The following is a 25,089-nucleotide window of genomic DNA, read 5'->3' as shown; positions in this document are numbered from 1 at the left end:
CTATCTCTTTACCATCCTTCCTTTTTTTAACCTACCATACTTTCGTAAATCAAAGTCCATTTTCTGTAGGCTGTTTTTGAACCCAGTCAACGATGGGTATTTTTGCTACTATACATATATATATATATATATATATATATATATATAGTTGTAAAGAAGTGAACCACAGCGGAAATTCAGTCGACTAAAATAACATGGAAAACGGGGTGAGGAAAAGGAAGAAAATGGGGGAAGTTACATGTAAAAAATGTACAATTCTGTAAAATAAATAAGTCCATTAAAAACAAGATCTTTAAAATACACCCGATAAATTTTCAAGGATATAAGTCTGAAAATTATTTTTATTTTTTTTTTTACATTTGGTAGTGGAATGGAGGCAGAGCAGAGAGGAGCTTAAAAAAATAAAACTGTGACTACCCAAATAATTCTAATCGAAGTAAGAGGTTTCTCTGCTTGCACAAAGTAGGGGGCTGAAAATGATGGCAAGTGCTTCAAGGATAGACAGGTGCAACTTTGTACGTCCTCGGTACAAAATCAGAAAAAACACTCCGTAGAGAATGCAAGACCGCATTCCTTTTTATCGACCAAGTGTTGGCCGATGGACGATTCTATCAATTGAGACTTTCTGGTGGTAGGTTGATGGTCTCGGATGAAGCGGGGAACATGTTATTTTACTGAATGGTGCATTTGTCACATGTAACTTCCCCCATTTTTTTTTCTTTTCTTCACCCCGTTTTCCATCTTATTTTAGTCGACTAAATTTCCGCTATGGTTCACTTCTTTAAAATTATTCTAAAATTTTTACAATCTAATATATATATATATATATATATATATATATATATATATATATATATATATGTATATATATATATATATATATGGTAATTTATAATATATATATGGCGATTAAGCTACACTGAATATTCTGCGTTTCATCCACTATATGATTCGTCAGGCTTATGCGCGAATTCTGTGGTTGCTTCTTGTTTTTATATATGTTGAGGATTTCTAGTTCGCCAATCAGCTTTCTAGTATCCACCGCGCCCCTTCCTATTAGCCAATGGGCATGCATTTTATTGAACAAAGGATCTGTTTTAGAATTATGTTAGTGGTTTAAGGTAGATCTTTTCCTTCCTTTATATATATATATATATAAATATACCTATGTGTACACACATACATGCACATATATATACATATATATACATATACATATATGTGTGATCGTTTATGTGTATTCATGTTTGTTTAATTTATTTATTTGTTTGTTTACTATTGTTATTGCTAGTTTTAAAGCTATTTTGTATCGCTATCCGAGAGTAAGTTTTATTTTGTGAACACAGTGGTTTGCTATTTCTCGTCTATAGTTTAATAGATTTTGAGGTTCTTTAACGTACAGGATAGCAAATTTTTCATGGAGGCATAATTTACATGGGTCGTCTAAATGTCTGCACGTGGTAGCTTGTCTCATTATTTTCCATTCGACTACCGGCGAATGTCCGCTTTCTTTGAGTTCCCTGTATTTATTCGCTAGTATTGTTTTTATACGGTGTTTTTTATTTTTGAATGTACTTTTGTGGTCATAGTATCGGGTTTTAGAATCTAAAGAAGTCATGCCTATGTAATATTTCTGTAATATTTCTGTAATGTTTTTGAAGAAATCAACATCATTAAAAAAATGTAGAAAATCAGTTCTAATAAATAACAATAACCAATGGATAAAAACTAAACTGAAACATTCGTTCGATTTGGCAATGGATGCCAGAGACTCTGAAGAGGCATCAGATCTTGTGGGGTTATTCATTCTATATACCCTCACAAGCATATTCGATACTACGGATATCGGCCTATATAGAGATGACGGACTAGCTATAATAAAAAATCTCCAACAAAGTCAAGGGAGAAAACTTTTAGAAAATCATACACAAAGAAATGAAAAAATTTGGCCTAAAAGCCGACGTATCAGCTAACATAAAAATAACAAACTTCCTGGACATCACGTTAAACTTAGATAAAAACAAATATGAACCGTACTTAAATGATAACGGTACTCCAATTTACGTAAACCCTAAGTCCAATCACCCACCATCAATTATAAATCACATTCCTAACTCGATCGTAAGTAGACTCAGAAATAACTCAAGCAATGAAAATGCATTTAACAGGTCAACCAATATCTACGAAACAGCCCTAAAAAATAGTGGATACAAAAATACCGATATCAAGTGTAAGCAACAAAACACCAACAACTATAATAAAATTAAAAATAGAAGAAAAAGAACTATAATTTGGTATACGGCCCCATTTAACATTTGATCATGTTAAAAACAAAACTTGGCAAGAAATTTCTAGATCTTATTGAAAAACACTTTCCCGCAACCAACCCCTAATAATAATAATAATAATAATCATAATAATAATAATAATAATAATAATAATAATAATAATAATGATAATATTAAACATAATAATAATAATAATAATAATAATAATAATAATAATAATAATAATAATAATAATAATAATAATAATAACAAACAAATAAACCCCGGACAAGGACAACCATACCATTAAAAAAATACTAATAACGAACAAGATAAATGTAATTGTAGACACCGAACACTTTGCCCAGTCCAAAATAAATGTCTAACAAAAAGTGTAGTTTATCAAGCAACAAAATTGCGAAAGAAAAACCGAATAACAAGAAATATTACATAGGCATGACTTCCTTAGATTTCAAAACCCGATACTATGACCACAAAAGTACATTCAAAAATAAAAAAACACCGTATAAAAACAAGACTAGCGAATGAATACAGGGAACTCAAAGAAAGCGGACATTCGCCGGTAGTCGAATTGAAAATAATGAGACAAGCTACCACGTGCAGACATTTAGACGACCCATGTAAATTATGCCTCCATGAAAAATTTGCTATCCTGAACTTTAAAGAACTACAAAATCTATTAAACTGTAGACGAGAAATAGCAAACAACTGTGTTCACAATATAAAACTTACTCTAGGATAGCGATACAAAATAGCTTTAAAACTAACAATAACAATAGAAAACAAACAAATAAATAAATTAAACAAACATGAATATACGTAAACGATCACACATATATGTATATATATATATATATATATATATATATATGCATGTATGTGTGTACACATAGGTATATTTATATATATATATATATATATATATATATATATATATATATAAAGGAAGGAAAAATCTACCTTAAACCACTAACCTAGTTCTAAAACAGATCCTTTGTTCGATAAAAGGCATGTCCATTGGCTGATAGGAAGGGGCGCGGTGGATACTAGAAAGCTGATTGGCTAACTAGAGATCCTCAACATATATAAAAACAAGAAGCAACCACAGAATTCGCGCATAAGCCTGACGAATCCTATAGTGGATAAAATGCAGAATATTCAGTGTAGCTCATATATATTTTATAAATTACTAACTAGCTCTACCTACCTATTGAGCACTTTTGAAGTAAATACTTAAAGTTTACGCATAAATCTATACTTTCGTATATTAAATTTATGTGAGTAAATGAAGTACAGGGTGCGGCATTAATAACGCCCTTTCTTAATATCCTTTTTTTCTTTATAATATGAATGAAATTTAAAGATAAATAAAAGTAAAAGTTATATCTCAAATTTATTAAATATCTTATTCAATATCCACATTGGTGATCTTTACAGTAATGATCTTCTGAACTAAAAAAACGATTTTTGGGAACAAAATTAGTCAATAAAAATAAAATCCAAATAAATTTAATGAAAAAAAGGATACCAACTTTATTAACTTTAAAATTTAACTCAGATGTTCAAAATGTTCTCCATCATGTTCCATACAATTTTGAACTCTACCAGCGACACTTTTACAAACTTGTTTACACTATTCAATGGTAATTTCATGAAATTTATCTGAAATTGCATTTTTTAATTCCTGAATTGTTTTCGGCTTCAGATTGTAAACTTTATCTTTCAATATACCCCACAAAAAAGTCTGGTGGCGTTAAGTCTGGAGATCGTGATGGCCATTCAATTGGTCCCCTTCGTCCTATCCACCTATCTTCAAAATTTTCATTTAACCATTCCCTAACTCTTAACCCATAATGTGGTGGAGCCCCATCCTGTTGAAAAAAATATCAGTCTGATTTTCAACTCTTGGCCAAAATTCCGTTTAAAGCATATGCAAATAATTATTTTGATTCACAGTACCCTCGAAGAATATTGGCCCTATTAATCCCATACAAGAAATGGCAGCCCAAACTGTTACTCCTGGCGAATTAACATCCTTTTCCAAGATGATATGAGGATTCTCATTACTCCAATACACACAATTATGGCGATTGATATGCCCATTTAACTTAAAGGTTGCTTCATCTGACCACCATATCTTTTCAAGGAAAGCTATATCTTCATTAACTTCATTCAAAAAGATTTCACAAAATTGTAATCGTCTATCTTGATCTCCATCATGCAAACTTTGAAGAACACGTGGAATGTAAGGTCTCATCTTTAGCTTCTTCAATAATCTGCGAACACTCCAATCACTGATTGCTAACTCTGTAGAAAGACGTCTACTGGATTTTTGAGGAGTATGCAGCAACGATTCTTGTAGTTCATTGGACTTTTCTAAGCTCGTTGCAACAACTGGCCTTCCGGATCTTTGAGCATCCCTTACACTTCCTGTGGATTCAAATTTTTTAATCAAGCTTTTGATATTTCGGCTTTGCACTCTTGGGATGTCATATTCATCTGATAACAATCTTGAAGTTTTAGCACCATTATTATTATTTTGATAATACAATTGTATTGCTTTTACTCTCTGTTCAACTGTTAATCTCATGGTTTAAAAAATACGTGAAAAAAATAAATGTTTAAGAATTAGTTAAAGAAAATATACATAAATATAATAAGATATAAAAGGGCGTTATTTATGCCGCGCCCTGTATATATATATATATTATTATATATATATATATATATATATATATATATATATATATATATATATATATATATATATATTATTATATATATATATATATATATATTTGCTTGTTTCCCACCTGACTACAACTTGAATGTCTTCAACTCCAACATAAATAAATTCCTGATGAATCGCCCCCTTAAGAAAAACACTTTATCAAATCTCCAATACTAACGATTACTACGATACTATTCCATTGATTACTGTACACGCAATAACCCTTATCCCCGAGTGGCTTTCGGAGCTTGGTAAGTTGTGACCTCCATGTAAGAAATATATATATATATATATATTTCGTTACGGAATGAGATCAGCAGCCTCATTTTATATGCTTATTAATTAGTTATATGTATTTTTTTATTCGCTGCGGAATTACCCATACTTTGTTCGAACTGTTCTATTTCGCATCTCCTTTTAGCAGAATCATTTTTTAAAATCTCGGTTCATTTGGTAACGTCTGTTCTTACTGATTTCGTCTTATGTAAAAAATCTCTTGGTAAAATATTTAGCTTAGAAAATTAGTTTTAAACCATTTATAGATAACTTGAATATAATTTAAATGTTCGAACTTGTATTAACATTGAAGTTTTGGTTGTAAACTTGAAATTGGCTTATATAAATTACCTATTCTAAAAAATTACCCGCCACGATCCAATAACAATAATCCGAGCATACAGATTATTTTAATTAATTTGCACACACACACATACACACCCATATATGTGTGTATATATATATATGTATATATATATATATATATATATATATATATATATATATACAAATATACTAGCAGATATACCCCTCGTTGCCTGCGTTCAAAAACAGCCTACAGAAAATGGACTGTAATTGATGAAAGTATGATTACTTGAGCAGAATTTTTCCTTATTTTGACACGATAACGAGTAACGTTATTATTTTTTTTTATTTATCTATTTATCTATTTTCGAAAGAGTGCCGCGTGCAAGTGGAGGAGGAAAAAACAATTATGCAAAATTTGTGGCGAGAATTGTCTAAAGTTCCGACCTTTTGGGACGGGGGGGGTCTTTAACTTTAATAAGAACGTGAATTTATGAGGTTAATTTATTCGACAACATATGATTCAACTCAAAAAATAAATAAAAGCTAACTTGAATTAAGATTAAAGTTACAGTGTTATTGTGGACCCTCACCCCTACTAAAAAAACTTGTTTAAGTTTGTGACATATTTGCATTCTATGGAGGTCAGGCGCGAACGAACACCCAATAATTTTATCATACCATATTTCTTCCAACTGAAACATAATTATCAAAGTATACTTACGCAAATAGATATGAAAAGTCTTTGTTAAAGTTTGTGCCATATCTCCATGGATTACAGGCGCGAACGCAGACCACACAATTTTATTATACCATTCCTATTTAAGTTGAAACATACTTATCAAAATATTCTTATGTATATCTATATCAAAAACACTTGTAAACTTTTTTTTTTAATTTTTATTTCCATACTTTGTGGACCAGGCTTGGACGCAGACCCCTGACTTTTAATGAACCACTGTTCTGCCAGATCAAACATACGCATTATTGATCCTCGATACATCTTCTATCATCATATGTAAGCAGTTGTTTTTTTTTAAATAGTCAACAATATAGGAGCCGATTCGTGACCAGGCACACACACACGTTCAGCTTCAATTCCAACTGCTATTAGCGTATTAAACGACGCTCTTTGTGTAAACAAATAAAGCGAAGACATTTGGACGATGTCAAAACATCGTTAATTCATTACCCACACAGCATCAGCCGTATAGTGTAATGTTGAGAAGCCTTGACTGTCATTTGGGCGCTCGGGTTATCATCCTGGCTTGAGGCAGTTGCCTGTCTATCCGAACTTATGTGCTGTGAAACAGTTAAACAGTACTGTATGTGGATGACTATAATGCTCTCTGTCTTGGGTGGAACATATCGGGAATTGATTTACAAACTCCCATTAGCATATTGGGCGACGCTCTTTGTGTAAACAAATCGAGCAGGGGCATTTGGACGATGTCAAAACATCGTTATTCCATTACCAACACAGCAGCAGCTAAATGATAGCGTAATACTAAGAAGCCTTGACTGCCATTTTGGTTGTCGGGTTTCGCTCCTGTCGTAAGTTGTCTGTCTAGCCGCACTGATGAGCTGTGATACAACGAAACAGTATTGTATGTGGATAATTGTATATATATATATATATATATATATATATATATATTAGCCACCGCCAAAAATGCCCGCAAAATCAAGTTGTTGTTGTTTTTTAAAACGAAATTACGTTTATTAAAATCCCTTATTTCTGAGTAACTTTTTTTTTTCCAGAAAGATAAAACCCTGAATTTTATCATATAGAAAACAGAATAATGTAAAACTTTTTCTACTATTTTTAATTCAATTTTAAATGTTAAATTTTCGCAAAAAGTTAACAATTGACATTTTTTGTCTTGCACAAAAAACGTACTTAAATATTTTAAAAAAAAGGGGTTTTGAAATAATTAATTTATTTATTTATTGTCTAACTAAGATTTAGGATGATTTTCTAAGAGAATATGCAAAAATATTATAATATAAGTACCTGAATTTCAAATAATTCCACTTATTCATATAGGTAACCAGATATTCGCGTTGACGTAGAGTTCAGATCGACTCTGTTTACGTTTGTGTCTGATAAAAAGCAAACTATGGAAGACCAAACAGGCCAAAAAAAACTTATTTTTCAGTGACGAAAATTTCAATGTATTATTAAGCTGAGGCTGGCCAGTACCAGATGGGTGACCATTTGTATGCGTTTGGTTTTTAATGTGTATGTGTGTGGGGGCCAGACTCCCCAAAATGGGGGGGGCAATTTAAAGCAGAATAAAAAAAAAATATTTCAGCGCGTTTGGTCCACCATAGTCAAAGGCGGCAAACGTTTTCAAACGGGATCGAAAAAAAAGATGCTATTTTTAACACAAAGGGCACAATATTTATCGATTTTTTTTTTTTGGTATCGATTATTCAAAGCATGCCCTGTTTAATAATGGTCATGCATTATTCGGCTCGCTGAAAAAAAATTGTTAATTTATTTATCAAAAATTTTAAAATAGCTTTTTTCGTATAAATATTAATTTTTTTTTTTTTGTTTTGCTTAACTTAAATTAATTATTTTACTTAACATATTCACCGAATTTCACACTTCAAAACTCAAAAGCGGGATAATTAAACACAATCGAAGTTCTGATATTCAGACGTCAAAATAAGGTATGCAAACAATTTTTTTTTTTTTTTTTTTTTTAATCTATAATTCTGTCCCTTACAACACTATGTTGATTTCAGTCTCAGATGATTATTTTAAGCATATTTGTTCCCACTTCAAAACAAGGGGGGTTTTGTAAGCAAAAAAAAAATATATATAAATATCGTTTATGAAAAATAAGTACACTGTTATAAAGTTCATTCTTCTCCTAATAATCGCTGAAAATTTCGTATTGATCGGATAATTACCTGATTTTTGGTAGATTTTTAAAACGACGGTCCGTCAAAAAGTACTGACCTGCCCCCCCCAGTTTTGGCGGTGCCTAATATATATATATATATATATATATATATATATATATATATATATATATATATATATATATATATACAATTATCCACATACAGTACTGTTTCGTTGTCTATATATATATATATATATATATATATATATATATATATATATATATATATATATATATATATATATATGGGTGTGTATTCTAAAATGTGTTATTTTAATAGCTTGAAGAGAAAGTTCTTGCGGAAATTTTCTCTTTGTTTAAATGATATATTTTCACTGAAATCTCTATTATAATAACTTTACTAATATATTGATGTGAAAAGTGCCTTTTTCTCTATCAAATTGTTTAAGCTACAATTGTTTCATTACAGTTATGGCTTTCATTTCAGACGTTAATAAAATAGCACAAGTGTATTATTTTAATTCAAACTAAGCCGAAAACTGCCGAAACGGCTTGCGATATCAACGGATATGAACGCAGACCAAAATGGTGGTTTCAGAAATTTCGTGACGGCGATGAGAGTTTTCAAGAAGATAAGTGTAGTTGTTCGACATCGAATGTTGACAAAAATCAATTAAGTGACTTAATCTAAACCAATCCACGTTTGACAATTTGCTTCTGAATAAGCCGTAACGCACACCATAAGTTCCTACCTCATGACAGAGATTGAGAAAAAAATGAACTTGATATATCAGTTCATCACGAATGAAATACAGCCAAAATAAACTTTTGCAGATCAGCCCGTTTCTAGACCGGTGCGTTACTTACGATGAAAAGTGGATTATTTTCATCAAACAGGCGAAGCTTAGCTTTATGGTTAGACGCTGGGGATGCTCTACGACACTTCTCGAAAGTCATGCCCATTATTAGGTTTGACGCGACCGGTTTCATGAATTACAGTTTTTTTTTTAATGTAGGTGAAACCATTACGGCGGAAAAGTGCTGTAAAAAAAGAATCCATCAAGATCTGCTAAATAACACTCAGCATCACTCATCAGAGAAGACCCAATTCTCCTTCACGAAAATGCTTGACTGCACGTTGCTAAACCGACCCTGCATGATTTGAACGAATTGGAATACTAAACTCTGCCTTATGCTCCATTTTCTCTAGAACTCTAACCTATCTACTACTTTTTCAAGTATATCGACAACTTTTGGCGTAAGAAAAACCTCAGAAACATAAGCGATATCAAAAACGCCTTCAGCGACGTCGTCGCCACAGAACGAAAAATGTTTACGTTACTGGCATAAACACACTTGTTCGTTAGCGAAAAGTATGTTCATAATGACGGTGCTTAATACGATCAATTTTTTTTTTGTTTGAGCTTAACTATGCCCATCTATATTTAAAAGTTAAAAAACAAGAACTTCCTTGTCAAATTTATATACACGTAAGCAAACAAGCGTTCAATAAAAAATATCAACTAATACAATGAAACTTATGCCTTCAAACTCGAATGCAATGCCATGACGTTTACCATTTTTTCAAATGTAGCTTGTAAAAAGTCAATATTATTATTTTTCATACGATTTATAGGTGTGCGACCACGTTCTAACTTTCCCTTGTATCCGTATATGTGTATTATCTGTTCTTATTTTTTTAGATAAAAGCAAGACAATGATAATATGCGCATCCATTTATGACACGTTCAAATGATATCTGCACATTGCCTGTAATTTCAGTGTAATTTTTATATCCTGTGAGTTTTACTACAGCCGTTTATTGCCAGAGGTAGTTGAATGACAAGTTTGGTAATAATTACTTTGCGCGCATCATGTAACACAGAAAAGGGCTACCGACCAAAGCAGCAAATACCTTTATACTGTCAGTCATCTTTTGGTCGTGAATATTAGTGACGCCAAATACTGGTTTGTTCATCCACAACACTACGGAGTGTTATGAAGGAGTAATTGATTATCAACTGCGAACAAGTGTGTTAAATTTGGAAATGATAGAGCTGCTCTAGTGCTAGCATATAATCATAAGAGCCGAGAGCATAAGAACGTCCATCTCTTTTAAAAACTAGTAGGTAATTTGAACTTTAAAGTCAGATAGTTTCGGACAAATGATAACGTAAAACAATAAAAGTTATATTTACTGTAACAGTGTAGACACAGTTTGTTTTACTCATGTTCACCCCTGGACGTAAGGAGCTACTAATTGGGAGCATAAGAAGAATTAACTAGATGTTTGTGTATGTTACATTTAAACATGCATACCAGCCAAGTCAGTGAAGCAGGTAACAGAAAGAATTCCAAAATCTAGTTGCTCGAGGAAAGAAACTATTCGAGTAGAAAGCTTTCTGGCATTTAGGGACCTTTACTGTGAATGGGTGTGCTTCTGTTGCTAAGCGAGTTTATCGAGGATATGTAGGCTGTGGGGGCACAATGGCAACGAGTTCATCAGAGCAGACGTTATTAAAATAATACATCTTTCTAAGGGGTAGAGACTAACGGGAGATGCACTACCCCAGATGTGGTAACGAAGTAGTGTTTTAATCTCGTGTGTTATTTGCAGTACATTCTGATCGATGTAACTTTTATCTAATTATTTTATTAAATATCTTCCAGATATACATCCTTGTAAATCAATCCGATGATGAATTGTTGCTTTTGTTATTCGTTAGTTTCAAATGATACAGATTATGATTGAAATCATTCGTTTCCCAGACGTCATTCTACTTAAAATTATTTAGGGAAAGTAATCAATTATTTACGGGTAAGGGTTATGGACAGCTTACTAATGTCATTAAGTTAAACTGTCTCTGTAAAAGATATAAGATTCGAAAGTTGAACAAGAAGGTTCGCAGTTTGTGTCGAGAATCATTTAGCCAACGCTAAGTTCTACTTATTGCTGTAATGTTGAAGTAATGCCCTTATCAGTCCTCTCCTAGAGATTTACCATCCTAGTCTATCTTCTTTTTGGGATATAGTTAATTTGTCGCTAATCTCGTTAAGTGTCTTCACCCAGGATTTAACATGAAGCTCCTCAATCATGTTGTGTGTTAAATATCGCACTTGCTTTCAACTTGATCATTCAACGTTTGTTCAATCTGGTATAGATGTAAATAATATCAGCAATGTAGTATAAATGTGTGAGCTACTTTCCTATGCCCGGAGACATAAGGAATATACGCATTTTATCAATTCTTTTCCTTAGAAACACAAGTTATCTATAACAGCTAAGGCTACTACACGTTATTTACTTGCGTGAAAAACTATATTTTCATTGTATTACGTGAGTTATAATTTTCCAACATAGATGCAATGTTTATATAAAATAATATTTTCATACAAGAGTAAGCTAAAAAGTTGATAAACAACAAGGGAACTCCATAGCGTTATAATTATTATCGCAATTTTAATACTCTGTTCGATTATATTAGATGAATTGAAAACATTTTAGCTACGATTGTAATTTAACAAAAGATTGGTAGAAAATGCACTCTGATACCACCTGTAATAGTATCTCTATTAATTAAAAAGTATAAATAACACTCAGAATTTAAAAACGTTTGAACATGTTTTTAAGAAATAAAACATAAGTAAAATTGAATTTTATCTTAACGATAATACTTTCTCATATGTTTCTGTTTCGATGACCAAACTCCTAATTTGTAAACGATTGCAGCTTGGAATGAAGTGTAAATACAGGAGAATAATAATGATTAAAAATATTTTTAATATATATATATATATATATATATATATATGTATATATATATATATATATACATTAATCGTGTTCTTGATTTTTACGATAGGAATAAAACCTGAAAAACTATTTTTCTTTATCGTTTGCGATAACGAGCATTATTATATACTTTTCACGAATGTCTGAAAAATCTCATTGGTCCCATGTAAACATAAAGGAGATATATATTTTACAACTTTTTCACATTTGTAGCACTTTTGGGATGAGTCTACAAAAAATGTGCTTTCTAATTTTATATTATACAGTTACTGACAACTACCTTCTTTGGCTTTTGAGAACTTGCAGAAAATGTCATCCGTCGTGAATACGTAATATGCATAAGAATTTGCGCTACAAATATCTATTCTCACAGGTATATATGAGACGTGTTTTTGTAAGTTTTCGAATAGAAATGAGACATTACGTATTTTCTATGAATATCAATGGGCGTTATTTCTGGTGTTTCATTAATTAGATAGTTATTTTGATGACAGATTAAGAATAAAAAATATACTCATAATACTAAATGTATTTTCGAATATATATATATATGTATATATATATATATATATATATATATCATACACTACATCATTGTAATATTAATTGTCCAGGGTTTCTTTCACAGATATATCTTATTGACATTCAACCGATCCTAGATTGATTTAAAACTGAAAAAAAACTTATATAAGTAAAATTATGCTGTGTAGTAAAGTCCATTACTTGTTACTCTACGTAAATAGTATGCATATAACATCAGATGAATCGTAATAATCGCTTTATGAACATAGATTATATATATATATATATATATATATATATATATATATATATATATATATATATATACACTAGCCCGAAGTTGCTTGGGAATTTCTGATGAAACACGAATGTGCTATACTCCCACATTTTTTAATGTCAATAAAATAGGGCAAGCCCTATTTTTCAAACAAATCAGTTGATTGCCTGCACTAGTTGTGCACCCATCATGGTTCACCAGGCAGAAGTTATAATGCGTCCCTGAAGTGACTTAGTACATAATACATTGTCGCCTATATTGCATTGGAGAAAACCGACTGTTGGTTTTATCAAATTATTTATGTATGTAAAGGCCTGAATTAAATATTTTAAATACAAAACTTTACTATCTTGCTTCAATTGTGCTGTAAACAGCAACAGCCATTTTTAACGCACCCTCTCATATCTAAGAGCAATATTGCTGATTCAATATGTTTAACTTTACTGCTTGTGCGTTGATAATGCATTTAAGTTAAAATTACAATGTTAGATATCAGGATGCAATTGCGCTTCAAATAGAAACATTAATTTCGAACGCACCCTGTCATCTCAAAATGCATTACGTTGCTTTTATAGTTCGGGCATTTCGACTTGTGTGGTAATTAAACGTCTAAAATTCACATGAAATGTTAGACCGTGTAATGCGTTGATTGGTTTGCAAGAAACGTTAATGGAGACAATAAGTTAATTGCACCCAAAGCGGCGGCGAGATGATGATTTATATTATAAGTTATGAGTTTCTTGATTTTTAAAGTAAAGCATGGGACTAAAAATTATTTCGAAAATACTCTCCCGTTTTCTGATGCAATATTCATTTTAATGGTTTTCTGACTAGTTTTTAGTCAAGCGTGGATCTATTAAACATAGGCACACGCACACACATATATCCGACCCTGTTCTTGATAGAGGCTTTACTCTCAGAAACTATAATTGTCTTTGTGCATCTGGAAGAATATAATTTCTCCTGGCACGTACCTATTCTTGGGAACAGTTGTCTTTGCGGGTTTTACCTGTTTTGGCTATAATTTGTCAGAGAACATATTTTTTCTCGCGAACATAACTTCCTCAGGAGACATCTGCGATGGTGTAATCTCGTTAGTCCTTATGCGGTAGAGCTGAAGAAATGTAATATACTTTAGCTTTAATAATATGTATAAAATACGAATAAAAAAATCTTAAAATATTCTTGAATTTATTTTAATTTTATAAGAAATTACACAAAGTCGTATTTACCGAGTTTATTTTTGAAAGAGTGTTGCAATTTACATTTTGATTTAAACAGATTATATTATTTTTTCTGATACCGAAAACATAATTATTGCTAAAATGATTGAGATTCGGAGGTAATTCCAATGCGGTTCCTAGAAAACATTGAACACGAGTTAGTATGTAAAAAGATAATGAAAATATTAGAATAAATTTCAATAATTTTCAATCATATAAAGATTATTAACTAACCGAATGTGTTGCTTGCTGTTTTGAAGAAGAGATACTGCTCTAAAAAGTAAGAAACATCAATATCCTTCATATTGTATTATCAATTATGTTTGCAAATCAACGAAATTGAATTGAAATTCATTGAACATTTCTTTCAGTATTGTCATTATTTTTATATGCTAACAAGTTTCGACAGTGTTTCCTGCGGACCGCATTGAGATAGCCTTCAAATTAAACTCCTTTCACACAATAGCCTTCAAACTTTACTCCTTTGCACAATGTTTCAAGCAAACTACATTATCCATCTCATAATTATCCCATTGTAAGATTAAATACTGTTGATATAATGAGATTAAAAAAATGCAGAGAAATAGTCATTAAAAATGATCGATTTTTAACATAAAATTCGGCGATACTATTAGAGTAACAATGAGTATAATATGTGATTGCTAGACCGTAGTAGCGAACAAACATCATTTATTTAATGGCAAGTCTGTAGCAGTCGTAGACAGCTCTGCTACAATGAATCTCAACAAGGCAATAAAAGCTCTCGTTTAATTGTTCTTGACTGGATAATTTTACGCTAAATATGCGTGATGTCCCTTTTAATATAATGGCATTTTAAGATACGCTGTTTTCAAAACGTCACTGAACTTGTATTTTAAATAAATGTACGCAGAGTTTTAAAATGTTTGCTTTAAGTATAGTCGCAATTTAAGGTATAGTAAAATATAACTACTGAATTTTGTCAAAGTACTATGACATTGAGTGATAGTTCATACTTATATATCATACCAATATAATTAGTTCATTGTTGCTTCTATTTGTAAGCCTGCATTAAAGAATAGTTAAAATACATGTTTGCAAAAATTAAAGTTACTTAACATTTAAAAACTATTTATTTGGCCCCGTTTAGGAACATCGGTGGGCTTAGAACTAATTTAGACGATGCAGAAGGATTTCTCCTAGTAAACACCCTGAATATCTTAGTACTAATTGAGACTAACCTACATTCCTCCATCCCATGTAACTACTTTAAGATGCCGGGATATCTCCCACTCTTCCGTAAGGACTCTGACAGACATATGCATGGACTTGAAGTTTCTACTCGTAACACCCTCCACCTGACTAGAGAAACAAACCTAGAATCAGACGAGAAGCCTTTATGTGCTTTAGACTTAACATGCTACTTAACAAAAGCTACTTTTATTTTCTCTACCGCTGTCCCTCAACTAAGGACTGCATCTTAATAAACAAAGTCTCTGAGAGCAAGGATACAGCACTCTCCGTCGACACTAGCGCACAAGTGCATGTATTCGGTGACTTCAATGTCCACCACAGAATCTGGCTTAGATTCTCTACTTACACAGACGCAGCTGGTTGCACAACACATAGCTTCTCTATATCTCATTCCCTATCTCAAAAGGTTACATTTCCGACACGTTCCCCAGACCAGCAAGATCAACATGCCTCAATTCTAGATCTCTTTCTGACAACAGTTCCCGATGATTGTACAACAAATACCCACAGTTCACTCGGGAATGCTGATAATGCTGTGATAATAGTAGAAATCACCCTAAATTCTCGCCCTAAAACTGAAGACCCACTACTCAAAACAGCAAGGTATTACAAAAAGGCTGACTGGAAAGCCATCAGAGATCTTATCAGAGATGCCCCATGGCAAAATATTTTTTCTCTTCCAGCTGAACATGTGCAAATGAGACCACTGAATGGTTCAAAACTGAAATGTTCCCGCACGGAAATCCTATAGCAAGCCCGAGTCTCCCCAATGGTTTACCTCTGCTTGTGCAGCTGCCATTGCTCAAAGGCAGCATGCGTTCTGTAGATTCAACCGACATAAGTCCAGTTCAAAAAGACAGAAGTATATAGTAGCCAGAAATAATTGTAAGAGAGAAATAGCGACAGCTAAGACCGATTAACTGAAACCACTAGGAAACGCATCGAAGCACAGAAAATAGGAACCCGTGATTTTTAGAACATCTACAACAGTGTAGTAAATAATGGGAAGTAAACGATTCCGCCATTATCAAAAAATATGACATTGCTTGCACGGCAACCGACAAGGCTAATCTGCTTGCCAAGCTGTTTGCCTCAAACTGCACATTGGACCCGGAACACCACGCCCTCCCCGACTTTCCTTTGCGAACAGACGCCACACTAGAGGATCTGAAAACTACCCCTTCTCAGGCGCATGCAATCATAAAATATCTTGACACTTCAAAAGCATGTGGACATGATCTCATGCCGGCTGTGCTATTAAGAAAATGCTCCGCCGAAGTAACTCTAGTTCTCTCCAAACTTTACAACAAATGCCTTAATCAATCGTTCATGTCTGACTGCTGGAAAACTGCTTTTGTGGTACCATTTTTTCAAGAACTTTGGTGAAAGAACTGACCCATTAAAGTATCGCCCCATTACCCTCCTCTCACTTTTCGCCCAATATATTTGATATTAAGCAGTTATCTTGCTGCCCAACTCCCTACATAGTACCCCTGTAGCTTAGGTCCCTGATGGTAGTCTCCTACATCGCAGAGGCAATGTGCCTTGTTTGGGATGAAAACGTAATAAAAAACAAATTATACTTCAAAAATGTTATCTTTTTTCAACTTATGCAGTTTTATACTTATTATATATTTACTCTAAGCATTGAGTGAAAATCTTATGTCCGTAGGGTTGAAACAATTATACTACGTTTTCTCAGCTTTTTTTCGAATTTCAGAAGATAACAAATATGAAATATACCTATTTTTATTATATATATATAGAAACCATTTGTCAAGGTCCAGCGGCATCTCAGTTATAACTGTTTAAGGATCCCGTGATGAGCGCTGATGATGAAAATTGGATTCGGTTATGTATTTTAGACGACGGCATATTAGGAACATTTTTACATTGCCGCAGACAACGCCAAAATCGGAGTTACCAAGAAAACAATTCTACAATTCTACGATGTTTTTTTTTATTCGTTATTTTAATTTTTACAAGCAAGCAGGTTTAATAAATAAAACTCCGCTCCTGAAATGTTCGCTTAGTTTAAGCCACATATAGTAAGTAAGTGAATTTGCTGATTGTGCAAGTATCAAGTCGTGTTTTTATCAAGAATGCCTGACAGCAAGGTAACATAGAGTAAAGTCCAGTAGAACACCGTAAGGAAAATAACTATAGAGCAATATAATCTTGCAACGGCTCTTCTACAGGAAATAGGAAGCAGAAATGGAATAAAACCATCCTTTACTAAATTTTGAAGTCAGATTACTACTCTTTCTAGAAATGTACGGGCGCTCTAAATAGTTTCCTTTGATGTGGCATCGGAAATTACATTCCGCGGTAGAAAGATCTAACCATTTTTCGAACGATCTTAACAACCGATTTTATGTATGGGATTTAAATAGATATAAGATCATTGTTATGGAATATTTTACATATTGATTAATTATTTATATCATTTCGATGGATCTTTTCACTGTCCAAAACATGATTTGTTTTATATAATCATCATACATCTTTACCTATGTCTTGAAAGATAATATATTGTTTTTATCACTGAGAATTAGTTATGCATGCTCAGACTGAAATACTTATTTAAACTATCAGAATAACCATATTCTTCTGTCAGTGTTTTAATGTTATGAATATTAAATAATTGGTAAGAAAATCAAATGATCATCAGTCTAAATATTGTTTAAAACATGATAAATAAGAACAGTAGCCCGAATAATATAAATAATCCAAATACGATATATTTTAGTAACATTACGTACAAAATAATTAAACTTTCCACGGTATTTCTTTACAATGAAAATATTATTAAATTAAATAACTAGTGAAGAAATAAGGAAGAAATAAAACTTAGGCGAACTGAAATTATTGGAGCATGAAAAAGGTCGAGATCAATGTTGGAAAAGTTGATAAATAAATAACTATGAATTATAATGAAACAATGGACACATTCGGCATTCTGTTCAACAGAAATAATTTAAATAAAGTGTTAAAATAGTATATTTATGGGTCGGTAGTGTTAAGGGATTACTTTGAGGAAAGCAAACATGATTCATATGTCGAAATAAGATGGGATATTAAAGGAAAATCGATTTATTTTCTCACAGTAAAATGCAATATTGAAAGGAAGATTGGAATTAAAAAATAGAATAAGAAATATGTGTGTTCTTAATAATAAAGCGTCATAGATATTTATTACAGAATATGAATTTGATATTTCTGTCGATAAAATTTCATGAACTAGAAACTAACATGTGATGAGGTAGGTAAACAGTTCAGTTTTTATCTATCTCTCATAGCACTACAATTCTTATTTACATGTCTTCGAACAGGTTCGAAAAATCCTTCTGAACTGGATAAATGTTATTTTTGTCCGAAACCAAATATCCTTTTACGGGAACTGACTATTTGTACGGAAAAAATGCGGTTAACTCTGTACCCGTGGGAAGGTAAGTAAATAGAAAGCTCTCATACATCCTGTCGTCGACAGTGGTGACTTTCATTCAGGTATATAGCGTGTCGTGCTAACGTCGACATAGAAAACCTTCTTGCATATCCACTTTGGTTGGCCTCAATACTATACATTCCGTGCAGTTATTGACAACGAAAAACACCTATAAATACATGTGCATAATTCTTCAGTAATTGTTACCCGTCTAATTATAAACTACCTATAACAAATTGAACATTATCCGCGAGCATTTTAGTCAGTTTTTGCTGTTTCTTTTGTTAATCTGATTCAAATATTAATGACAACGTTTTTGTCATTTTTTCCTAAGTAGCACTGCTGTTATAAATAATTGTAATTAATTATATAATTAAGCTATTGGCTTAATTCATATTTAATAATTTCTTTGTATGGAAATAATATCCAATACGTCCGATCTTTGAATTCTCTGATAACATCTCAATTATAGATTTATATTACTTGTTTATCATTAGAGAATGCTTTGTTTTTTTGCTTTTTTTACACAAGACGCAGCAGAAATATCTCCCCCTTTTTGATATGCGATCTTTGCATTCGCGCTCGTGCAGTTCCTAAGCAGTTAATTGTTTGTATTGATGGAACTACATATAAGTGTGTAGATTTCATCTGACTCTTCGATTAGACAATTCTAAGGTATGTTTGCGAGCTGGATGTGTAGGGTACTGAGTAGAAATTTCACATTTCCAGTACTGCCTGGCGTTCGAGTGTTCTGACGCCTTCCAGATAACGTTCTTTTACGTGCCGAACACGCAGCTCTGAAATTCGCAACTCATAATTGTATTGATTTTCTATTTGGAACAGCATCTTGCCGCCCAAACATTTAATGAACTCGGAATTCTCACTGTGTTTCAGTTACAGGCTGTCCGCCCTTCAAAAACATTTCTATAGTAAAAACACGATGTGCACCAGTCAAAAGTATATTGCTTAATTCCATTACCTGGAAAAAGTGGTAAATAAAAACATTGTTGGAACTTGCATAAGGTCATTAGCAACATATACCTATTTTTTTTTAAATGTGAGAGATATTTCTGTGGTACACTATGATGTAAGATTTTATAACAAATATACCTTAAGTTCGATGATGGGATGTCCATGGGGACACATATAACACGTAGTAGCAAATATTTTTCACACTCGCGCGTGCCGCTTGTGCGGTAAAAAAAAAAAAACGTGTACCTGTTGTATATGTTAGTTTTCGCAAGTGAGCAATCAAGAACACAAATCTTTCCTACATGCGGTTCGGTCTCAATTCGTAAAGCTACAATCATAAAGATGAGCGACAGCCAATCTGCTCATTGGATCATCCAGTGGGTGGATATTCAATTTTGTTTATAAATAAATTACATACCCCCCAAGAATAGGAGATCATTTAAGGGAGAGGAGCTTCTTTCGAAAAAGCGAGTAAAAACTTATTATTCCGGAGGAAAAGTTTGTCTAAATTTATTTTCTTCCTCATAAAATTTAAATTACAATTAATATTTCTTTTCAACTTAATAATTTGTCGGCAAATATCAGTGTTAGTAAAATCCAATATTTTTCTCCAAACGTAAACGAAAATATATAACTTATAAAGCTGGTTGATCATAATTTAGAGGATTTGATCCAACCATGCAGATTACAAAACACGCATATACCCTTGCATATGAACAGTAAATAATTAAAACCAATTAAAAAAAATGAGCTAATACAATTTCCATAGATTATGATATGCGTTCCAACTATTAGAAATATCAGGACAAAATTAAAATAATATAGAAACTAAACCCCCGTAAACGTAAACTAAAGAAAAACTCATATATTTTGTTTCCGATCATTCTACAATACGCTCTTTTGCAACCTCTCGTGGGAATATTCACAGAGACAGATGAAAACAAGCCTAAACCATGGCGGGAAAGCTTATAAGACATTCATTGCTTCTGCTTAACATTATTTACGAAACTATAACAAATCTCAGAAATAATGTATTCCAATTACCATATATGTTTTCGCCTGGGAAAATATGTGTATTTATTAAATTCTTCGAAAGGAATTATTTCGTATTAATCTTGAGGTTATTTATGTGAACTGTCTTTATTTGATTGTAACGTACACATACGCACGCCCACATTATATATATATATATATGTATATATATGTATATATATATATATATATATACTTCTATGATAACATACATACATACATTCTATGATAACATACATACATACATACGTTTGTGTGTGCATGTATGTATGTGTATTACCGAGGGCTCATAATATACATAATCGTATTTTCTTGCTTAATAATAGCACTGATTCAACCCTCAAGACATCGAGAGAGACTATCATGAGAAAAGGGATTCTTAACACAAGACGATTACTAATCATCTTAAGTGGGCTTAATGTTATTTCCTCTTTCAATTTATTCGCATTGCTCTTCTTTTTTTTTTCTTTTTTTTTTTTTTTGGCTTCCATTTTCTTCATTTCGACTTGTTTGCTATCAGGGCGAACGTATTTGTCCCGGCACCGATATTGACGCGCATCATAAATAATCTTGACAAGAAAAGAAGATATTTCCTAAGTTGTTTACTCTCAGAATTTGTTTACCGACACGGTGTATGCATTCCACTAAGTAGCGTTTTATATAATTTCGACACACAGAATCATCGACGAGCGTTTCATTGAGTATATAGTTGAAAATACCTGGATGATTCTTATCAACTTCTGCGATCAGTCCTTCCTTTTTGTACATATTATACACAAATTTGCTTGGAGGTTTGGGCCAAGGTGATGTCTAGATTTGAGAAATTAGAGCGTACTAATAAGCGCAATTTGACTTACACAATGTGACTGAGCAAACCCATCAAAATTCTCCTGACAAGCGTTTCACGCAATTATAAAAACAGTAACTTATTCTAAATCTGTGATAGTTGAAATCTTCGGATGAACAGAATAATTGATTTGCTTGACTCCGACGAGGCAACAATTTTACTGGAATATACCATTACTCTATTACATAATTACTGAAAAATGAATAATATTAAACTAGAAGTATTTTTAAATGAAAAATAGAGCTGGTGAAATGTGAGTAGAAGTACAAAATAACATAGTCACCGCCATTCACTACAAGCAATGAGGGGGGGATGAACTCGTACCATACAGAGCTGAAATCCACTGCATATCAACGTTTTACAAGGGTCGATAAATGCTGATCAGTTCAATTATTGCAACAGGGACGTCATTCAATGGGGTATACCTGATCTGACGCACATCCATGGCGCAGGTTTCTCTTTTAGCGCTTCACACCGGCAATATCTACAATAAATAGATGAAAATTTCATGACATGGATGTATAAGTGATCATTAGAACCAACTTTGCAAACCTTTTTGATATAAACAGGCGAAAAAAACCAATCGTCATTAATTTATTTACTATTAAGATTGTTTTATTCATCTAATGTTTTTCCTAGTTTGTATAACTAGTTGTAATCTCATGTAACTGACCTATTTTATTTGCTATTCTATTATCTTTTTTATTGTGTATTGCATTATAATTGTGTAATTTTATTTTATTTTTACTATGCTTACTATTTTAATGTTAACTATTGTATTCTGTAATTGATGTTGGATTTAATATATTGTTTTAAAACTGCATATTTATACTTTATCTTTGATATCCCATCGGCTTTTATATTTCCTCATTTTTTATTTTATCTTTATATATATTATACATTTTCATATTTTTTTAGATTCTTTATATTCCTTTAATTTTATATATATATATATATATATATATTCTATATATGCTTATTCATTTATATATACATATTATACATACATATTCATTTATACATACATATTATATATATATATATATATATATATATATATATATATATACACCTTTCATTTCTTATTTTTATATTCCCACAGTTATTTTTACTAATTGTTTAGGTTTTTATATTATTGTGTTTTTAAAATATTTTTGATTACGACTAAATATGTAATTAATATATTAACATATTTTACGCTCTTTCACAGATTGAATATTACTAATAAAGCACATTTTTTTCATTATTATTATTAATTTATTACTTTAATATATTTTATATTGCTTTATTTTTCTCACATTTACTTACGAGTTTAGTGTTTAATATAAACAAAAAATAATTATGGTTCATGACTATATACAACTCCTCTCAAAATTAATTATATTCATGGTATACGCCGGATTCAATACACATTTCTTCTCTATATATATTTAGTTTCTTTTTAATTTTTTAAAAATCAATTTACAATAATTATATTTTATATTCTTTTTAAGAACATAGGCTGTAATTCATTACGTAAATATGAAAAATTAATAAATATTGAATTTATTAAATTACATTAGTTAAATATAATATACACTGATGTATAAACTCACACAGTATGGACAATCACTTACTTACTATTGTCACATCTCAAATGCATGTCAGCTATTTTGCCTACCTGATCAATTTCCCTCTCTAATGACTGCAGATGTTTGCCCCGAGTGTGTATATAGTTTCCTTCTCTGTCCAATGTTTTTTGGTTTTCTTTTTCATCTCCGTTCTTTTATTCCCTTTTTCTCTTCAATCATTTTTGCAATCATAGCCGTGTGTATTTTATATTTCTATGTTTGTTGAAATTGTATCTTTTGGCTTAGATTTGTAGATTTTAACTTTAAAAGGAGAAGTCATCTTATTTCACGATGTTTTTGATAACGGATTGACCAAGAATTTTTTTTTGTGAAGAAACTTTAAACATGTTTACTCGACCATGAATAAAATACAGATTGCTCAAGGTTAAGCCCTGTTATGAAAACCACGTGGAATTCATTAGTGTATATCTTTGAATGTTGTTATCCGCGATATATATATATATATATATATATATATATATATATATATATATATATATACATATTAAAATAAATAAACAAACAAAAAATCAAATATATAAATTATGGTAGACGTCGATTTCTCAATATATACAAATATTGTTAACCTACTAGTCCTAACCGCCAAATATGTACAAAAGAATAAATACATAAGAAAATAAATAAATAAAAATAAAGACTATATAAAAAATTAAAAAAAAATGTTCCATCTATAATTAGACATATAACACCCAATATATGCAGATATCGTTTGCCTACTAGACCTCAGGGTTTAAACATATACAATAAATAAAAATAAATAAATAAATAAAAATAAAGACTATATAAAAAAAAATGTTCCATCTATAATTAGACATATAACATCCAATATATGCAGATATCGTTTGCCTACTAGACCTCAGGGTTTAAACATATACAATAAATAAAAATAAATAAATAAATAAATAAAAATAAAGACTATATAAAAAATAAAAAATGTTCCATCTATAATTAGACATATAACACCCAATATATGCAGATATCGTTTACCTACTAGACCTCACCGTTAAACATGTACAATAAATAAATAAATGAGTAAATAAATAAAATAAAAATAGAAAATTTAAAATAAAAAAAATCAATATAATTTTCTTTTAAATCATTTAATAAAATAGAGAAAATAACAATGTCCAAAGAAAAGCCGACCCAGCGTTCCCCCTAACAACCACATCCCTTACCCAAACACGCAGTCAGGCAAGAGCATCCCATCCTGCACGAACCCTCCACCAGTCGGCCAACAGCACCTCGCCCTGCACACACCTTCCACCAGTCGGCCAATAGCACCCCATCCCGTATAACCCTCCCCTCCACATTCACAACCTCACTCTCCACTTCCCTTCAATAGTCAGCCCATGCCAGCTAGTGAGCTTTACACGCTTTAGCTACATAGACCATGTCATTCCACTGAAAAAGCAACGACGTAAATAAATTAAATAAATAAATTATATGCAGCAGCAGGAAAAAAAACCAACGAAATAAATACAGAATATACAAAATAAAATACTTAATAAGGTACAGATCATGTAAAAAAGATTTTTAAAAAACATCAGTTCAACAATATGCCAATCACCTAAAAAAAAAACGCTATAAATCTAAATCCCCCAATTCCTTAAATTTGCTGCTAGATTCCACACAGC

General features: G+C 31.6%; 2 protein-coding genes across 2 annotated transcripts in view; one reads left to right on the top strand and one right to left on the bottom strand.

Annotated features, from left to right (window-relative positions):
- Positions 1–25,089, top strand: part of LOC145283519 (carbonic anhydrase-related protein 10-like) — a 1,064,961-nt gene that overhangs the window by 196,597 nt on the left and 843,275 nt on the right. The gene's annotated exons all lie outside the window — the stretch shown is intronic.
- Positions 4,210–4,878, bottom strand: LOC145283854 (uncharacterized). Its single transcript, XM_080132964.1, has one exon. The coding sequence runs from the start codon at positions 4,876–4,878 to the stop codon at positions 4,210–4,212; it is 669 nt and encodes a 222-aa protein (XP_079989090.1).

Source organism: Euprymna scolopes, chromosome 8, assembly GCF_053919585.1.
Source record: "Euprymna scolopes isolate OS-2025 chromosome 8, ASM5391958v1, whole genome shotgun sequence".
Taxonomy (NCBI): domain Eukaryota; kingdom Metazoa; phylum Mollusca; class Cephalopoda; order Sepiida; family Sepiolidae; genus Euprymna; species Euprymna scolopes.
The sequence above is the reverse complement of the archived record's forward strand: the minus strand, read 5'-3'. Positions and strand labels throughout refer to the sequence as shown.